This window comes from Trichechus manatus, unplaced genomic scaffold, assembly GCF_000243295.1.
Source record: "Trichechus manatus latirostris isolate Lorelei unplaced genomic scaffold, TriManLat1.0 scaffold00288, whole genome shotgun sequence".
NCBI lineage: Eukaryota > Metazoa > Chordata > Mammalia > Sirenia > Trichechidae > Trichechus > Trichechus manatus.
In genome coordinates this window covers 672,016-679,196 of record NW_004444224.1, presented here as the reverse complement: position 1 = coordinate 679,196, position 7,181 = coordinate 672,016, and the positions used below count along the sequence as shown (strand labels likewise).

Here is a 7,181-nt window from a genome sequence, read left to right as displayed (position 1 = left end):
GGTTTCAGGATTGTTGATTCTCTGTTTGGCTTAGTTTTTCGGATCTTTGCTGTGGAGGGACGGCGTGGTGCTTCTGCCTACACCGCCATCTTGCCAGAGTCCTATATTCCAATAATTTTAAAAATTATTTTTGTTATTGTTGTTGAGAATATATACAGCAGAACATACACCAATTCGATAGTTTCTACGTGACATTGATTACACTCTTCAAGTTGTGCAACCATTCTCACCCTCCCATTCTGAATTGTTCCTCACCTATTAATATAAACTCACTGCCCCGTATGTTTCCTATTTAATCTTTTCAGTTGCTGTTGTCAGTTTGATCCCATATTGCTAGTTCTTTAAAAGAGCACAACGCTCAAGGCAAACGTTCTTTTCTGATTAAGCTAAATTATTTCTTGGTTTAAAGAAAACTTCATGGGATATTTTTGCTTAAGGTTTAAAGATTATCTCAGGGCAATATTTCAGGGGTTCATCCAGCCTCCATGGTTCCAGAAATTCTGGATTCCAGGAATATTTGAAATTCAGTGCTGCATTTTCCCCCTTTTGGTCAGGATTCTTCTATAGAATCTTCGATCTAAACATTAGTTAATGGTAGCCAGGCACCATCCAGTTCTTTTAGTCTCATGGCAAAGGAGGCAGATGATCATGGAGGCAATTAGCCATGCATTCCATTTCCTCCTCCCATTCCTGACTCTCCTTCCTCTGTTGCTGGAAGATCAATTAGGAGACAAACTGTTGTACCTTGGCTGGCTGCTTGCAAGCTTTTAAGACCCCAGGCACTACTTGATGAACTAGAAGGTAGAACAAAAGCACTAAACATGATACTAACTGGGTTGTCCCTTAAGCCTCCAAACCAAAGAACCAAATCCTCTGGGGTGTTTTGTTGTACATAAGCAGCCTCAGCTGCTACTCTCTTTGTTGTTGTTGTAAATATATCTGTCACACAACTTTTGCTAATTCAACTTTTTACAGGTGTACAACTCATTGACAGTAATTACACTAATCCGCTGTGCAACACTTACCCTTAGCCAATGTGATTTTTTCATCACCATAAACAAAAAGGCGGTGCTCCATAAGCAATAACTCCTCCCTCCTTTCTCCTTCCCTCCCACCCCTGGTAATTACTAATAAACTTTGGTCTCTATACATTTGCCTTTTCTTGTCTTTTTATATAAATGAGGCCACATGATATTTGTCCTTTTGTGATTGACTTATTTCACTCAGCATAATGTCTTCAAGCTCCATCCATGTTGTAGCATGTATCAAGACTTCATTTTTCCTATTGGCTGAGCAGTATTCCATTGTATGTAGGTCTATCCATTCATCTGTTGATGGACATTTAGGTTGTTTCCATCTTTTGGCTATTGTGAATAGTGCTGCAATGTCGCTGCTTTCAAGTCCCTTGGGTATATTCCTAACAGCGGAATTGCTGCGTCATGTGATAGTTCTATTCTTACTTTTTTTAAGGAGCTGCCATACTGTTTTCCACAGTGGATGTACCATTTTGCATTCCCACCAGCAATGGATAAGGGTTCCAGTTTCCCCACATCCTTGCCAACATTAGTTATTTTCTGTTTTTTATCTTAGCCATCTTCCCCATTGCTGTCGAGTTGATTCCAACTAATAGCGACCCTACAGGACAGAGTAGAACTACCCGATAGGGTTTCCAAGGCAGTAATATTTAAAGAAGCAGATTGCCATGTATTTCTCCTGCAGAGCACCTGGTGGGTTCCAACCGCTGACCTTTCAGTTAGTAGCCGAGCTCTTAATCACTGCACCACCAGGGCTCCTTTTAGCTATCCTAGATGAAGCCCAGGTGGCATAGTGGTTAAGAGCTTGGCTGCTAGCCAAAAGGTTGGCAGTTCAAATCCACCAGCTGCTCCTTGGAAATCTTACGGAGCAGTTTTACTCTGTCCCAAAGGGTTGCTGTGAGTTGGAATTGACTTGACAACAGGTTTGGTTTTTTGGTTTCGGATGGCTAATGATAAAGAGCATTTTTTTCATGTGTTTGGTGGCTATTTGAATGTCTTCTTTTGTGAGATACCTACTCAAGTCCTTTGCCCATTTTTTGATTGAGTTATTTGTCTTTTTGTTGTTAAATTGTCAAAGGTTTATATACATTTTGATTGTTAGATTCTTATTGGACATATGGTTTCTGAAGATATTCTCCCAGTCAGTAGCTTGTGTTTTCACTTTTTTGGTAAAAATCTTTCAATGAACCAAAGTGTAATTTTTATGAGATCCCATTTATTTCTTTTGTCTTTAACTGTGTGTGCTTTTGTTATTATATTAGCTAAAACTAGGCCCAGGAGCCTTGTCCTTGCATTTTCTTCTAAGAATTGTATGGTTTTAGTTTTCACATTTAGGTCTTTAATCCATTTTGAATTTGTTTTTGTGCATGGTGTGAGGCATGGATCCTTTTCATTTTTCTTCAGATGGAAATCCAATTTTCCCAATACCATTTATAGAAGAGACTCTACTTTCGCCATCAAATGGGCTTAGCATCCTTGTCAAAAATCAATGACCACAGATATGTGGGTTTACTTCTGGATTCTCAATTCTATTCCATTGGTCTATGTGTCTATTGTTATACCAGTACCAGACTGTTTTGATTATTGTTGCGGTATAATATGTTTTAAAATCAGGAAATGCAAGTCCTCCTACTTCGTTCTTTTTCCTTCAACATTGCTTTAGCTATCTGGGGCCTCTTGCCATTCCATATAAAGTTGATGATTTGTTTTTCCATTTCTGTAAGGAAGTCTGTCAGAATTTTTATCGTGATTGTGTTGTCTCTATATATCGGTTTGGGTTGCATTGACATCTTAACAATGTTAAGTCTCCCAGTCCTTGAACATGAGACATCTTTCCATTTTTTTAAGTTCTCTTTATTCTCTTTCAGAAGTGTTTTATAATTTTCATTGTATAAGTCTTTCACATCCCTGGTTAAATTTGTTCCTAGGTATTTTATTCTCTTAGATGCTATTGTAAATGGAGTTATTTCCCTAATTTCCCTTTCAGATTCCTCATTGCTGGTGTATAGAAACCCAGTTGATTTTTGTTTGTTGACCTTGTACCCTGCAACTGTGCTAAATTCCCCCATTAGCTCTAGAAGCTTTCTTGTGGATTTTTTCATGATTTTCTACATATAGGATCATGTCATCTGTGAATAGAAATAATTTTACTTCTTTTCCAATCTGATTACCTTTTATTCTTTTTTTCTTGTCTTATTTCTCTGGCTAAGACTTCTAATACAATATTGAATAGAAGTGGTGAGAGCAGACACCCTTGTCTTGTTCCTGATTTCAAGGGGAAAGCTCTCAATCTTTCTCCATTAAGTATAACGTTAGCTGTGGGTTTTTCATATATGCCCCTAATTATATTGAGGAATCTCCCTTCTATTCTAATCTTCTTGAGGGTTTTCATCAATAAATGGTGTTAGATTTTATCAAATCCTTTTTCTGTATCTATAGAATGATCATGTGTTTCTTTTCCTTTGTTCTATTGATGTGGGATATTGTGTTGATCGATTTTCTAATGTTTAACCATCCTTGCATTCCTGGAATAAATCCCACTTGGTGGTGGTCTACGTCTCTTTTAATATATTGTTGGATTCTGTTCACTAGTATTTTGTTGAGAATTTTTGCATCTATATTCATAAGTGATATTAGCCTGTAATTTTCTTTTCCTGGTGTCTTTTAAATATTCTGATATTTTGCAAGCTAGTTGTGAAACCATTAGTAGCTTGGTATCAGTCTAAGTGGGAGTCTTTACACCACAGAAATTGGTAAATGCTACAGAACAACGCTTCCCCCCTCCCCATAGAGCTGATTTACCAGAACCCTGCACTTCTCCCAGGACCTTCTGAATTTTCAACCATATATAATGGAGGAATGAGTGAGAGATGGACTCTGGCTTCTTACAGAGGGATCATCTGGCTGGTGGAATCTGAATATAGACAGTACTATACATTTGTACTATGTTTTAGCATTTTTTTTAATGTTTTCACTTTCATTATGTACTTTGATCCTCAAAATACCCTAAAATGTAGATATAATTTTCCTCATTATATAATGAGAAACCCTAGGCTCTGAGGTGAACACCCCTGTTAGATGTCTGCCCAGTCCCCTTTCTCTAATAATTGTCCACTGCAATCTCAGAGAGGCCGTCCCAGGAACCATGTTTCTGCTTTATATAACCTGGACCTTTTGGCTATAAATGTTTGAGATATCTTCAAAGTACACATATCTGAACCAAGCTGGGCCAATCAGTTTTTCTCTTTTGAGAATTTAAACTGAGAGATACAAAAGTCTAAGCTTGGGCAGATAAGTTATGCAAAGAGCAGGAATTCACAAGTACAGCTCACGGATTCCTTAAGCTGAGGACTCTGGACTGGTCTTGATTACCATTGTTTCTTCCCTTTAGCCCTTCCTGACTCTTTCAAACCCCTTGAATTACTTTAAATAACTCTAGTTCCTTGAAACAAATTCTCCTTTCTTGCTAAAGTTATATTGAATTGGTTTCTGTTACCTGCCATCATAAGAACCTTAACTAATATAAGCAGAGATGTTAAGATCTTTGTCCACAGTCACAGAGCCACTAAGTGACTGACCTGAATTCTGAATCCAGGTCTGTCTGACTCCAAGTGTAACATCCTATCCTTATCCCATATACACTGATCAGGCAGGAGCTATGAGTGGAAGTAGTGAAGGACTAAGACTTTATTGCACATTTACATTCTGAAAGGTTAAAAAAAAAAACCTCCTTCATAGCTTCTGCATCCTTCTACCCGTCATTTGTCTCTTCTCTCTTTTTTCTCAAATCATATGATGTCTTTGTTCAGATATATAAGTAAGATGAGCTCAGACCATGGGACAACTGGATCAAGGGCTCCTCTTTTTTGTACTTCTGAGCTTCTCCTTTCCTTCTTGTGATTAGAGATTATATTTTTAATTTCCTTGTATCTTCTATAGTTCCTAGTATAGTGTATGATCTGCTATAACTACCCAATAAGTATTTGTTAGTTAAAAAAAAAAAAATGAGCTCAGAACTTATTTGCGTTGATAGATGGGAGAGAATAGAGAGGAACTCATCTCTATTGTTTTGTCTCCAAACCTTAGTCTCACTGACTTCAGAAGAAGTTTTAGCCCTCCCAGGTCTATCAATTTTGGGATCTGCTGTCCCAGGTCATTCCAAAATGGAACAGGTTCTAGGAGAAATGAATTGAGTCTGTCCTAAGGTTTTACTCTCTTCCTCCCAGAGAGTGTCCCTAGGACCCGCAGGAAGCATCTCAGTGGTCAGTTGAGGCCCCCAGGGTTACCCTTTGGCTCCCATCACTCACCATGCACCTCCAGTAGGAAAAGTGATTCTTGCTCAACCCCACTTGTTTCCAATGCCTGCAGGAGATACTCGGTGCTGTCATTTTTCTGGACTCTATAAATGTTCAGCGTGCCATTGTTCTCAAGATGGATCCTGCCTTGAAGTGCAGGCTGGAACCAGGTAGGCTGTTGGTTCACATTTGTTTCTACAATCTTCTGGCTGTCAGCTAAATAAATCCAGGCAAATCGTTGGTAGCTACCAGGCTTGGGGACGTCCAGGCTCGTAGTGCTGCCAGTGACCGCGAACACCCTATGTTCTGAACGAGCTGCCAATCAGATCAGAGTGAAAGCAGTGAGGACAAGTGGCCTGGGCTTTGGGGACTTATCTTGTTAAAACTTTTAATTCATTGAGAGTTATTTTTCCATTCTAATTAAAGTCATTTTTATTCTTATTCATATTTGTAGTTTTGTTCTTTTCCTTCATGAGAATACCTCAAATTGTATCAGCTTCAGGTTCCAAAAATCCTGGTTTGGTTAAGGCAAGGAGAAGGAAAATATGATCTCTAGAAGGTTCAAGATGAATGGAGGATTGTTGACTTTTTTTGAGGAGAGAAGAGAAGTAAATATATAAATTACTGAGAAAGAGCAGTAAAAAGAAGCTAAAGATAGAGGAAGGAGGGAATGCGACCTGTTTCACTTGGTTTCATATGCTGTCATAGAAAGTCTTATTCTTCAACATCATATACACACCTAGCTGTTTACTTTCTACAATATCTCACCTTTCCAAAAACATAACCTTTAACCACTAAAAGATAAAAAATGCCTGTACCCCCAAGGCATTGAAGTTCGTCTTCATTCATTCTTCCAACCATCCATCTACCCATTCGATATTTATTGAGCACTTACTATGTGCCAGGTACATATGCAGACCTACCTAGACATTCATTTCCACAGTGCTTCTGATTGGTCCATTCCATATTTTATCATCCTTTTGACATAATCAATTTAGTCCAGGCAACAGTTTTGAACAAACACTATGTGTCAGGTACTGTGCGAGGCCTCGGTAAGAGCAATGAGCAATGCCGACACAGTCTCTGACCTTGTGGAGCATACAGCCTAGCAAGACAGTCTCTCCAGGATTAAAAAATCACTAGACACATATTCCAGACTTGTTCTCATTCTATTACCTATTTCCATGTGAATTACTAGAAGTGGGTGACAATCAAAAAAAAAAAAATCATAATAGATAGCCTAAATCAGAATTTTTCAATCTCTGCACTGTTGACATTTTGGGCTGGATAATTTTTTGTAGCCAGGGCTGTCCTGTGCATTATACGATGTGTAGCAGCATCTCTGGCTTCTACCCACTAGATACCAGTAGCATCTCTCCAGGTGTGACATTCAAAAATGTCTCCACTACCCCCTCAGCTTGCACAGACGTGCAGAGGGATCCCTGAGAGCATTTCTTTTTTCGTTGGTTTTTTTTTCTGTTTTGCGGGGGGGGCGCTTTTCTTCTTCTTCTTTTTTTTTTTTTTTTTAATTTGTTTTGTTTTCTTTTCCCTCTTTTTCCCTTTTGGTCTTTCTTCATTACTCAGTTTCTCATCTCTCTATATCTTCCTTCTCTTTCTGTTCCCTAAATACCTGGCATTGTATACCTCTACGCCTTCTGGCCAGGCTGTACTGCAACACCTGACAGTGACTTCCCCAGACCTCATAGCTGCACCAGTGGCATCCCTGGGAACTTTGCAGTTCTTTAACCTTTCCGATTTTTATTTATTCATTCTTTTCTTTTCTTTTCTTCCTCTTCCCCTTTCTGTTTTTCTCCGTTTCATAGTCTCTCATCTCTCCACTCCAACGGCAAGC

At 38.8% G+C, this 7,181-nt stretch overlaps 1 protein-coding gene across 1 annotated transcript in view; it reads right to left on the bottom strand.

Moving 5' to 3' along the window:
* Positions 1 to 7,181, bottom strand: part of CD48 (CD48 molecule) — a 30,384-nt gene that overhangs the window by 9,453 nt on the left and 13,750 nt on the right. Inside the window, exon 2 of the mRNA XM_023725124.1 lies at positions 5,342 to 5,644. Coding sequence (XP_023580892.1) covers positions 5,342 to 5,644 — 303 coding nt within the window. The remainder of the gene's footprint in view (positions 1 to 5,341; positions 5,645 to 7,181) is intronic.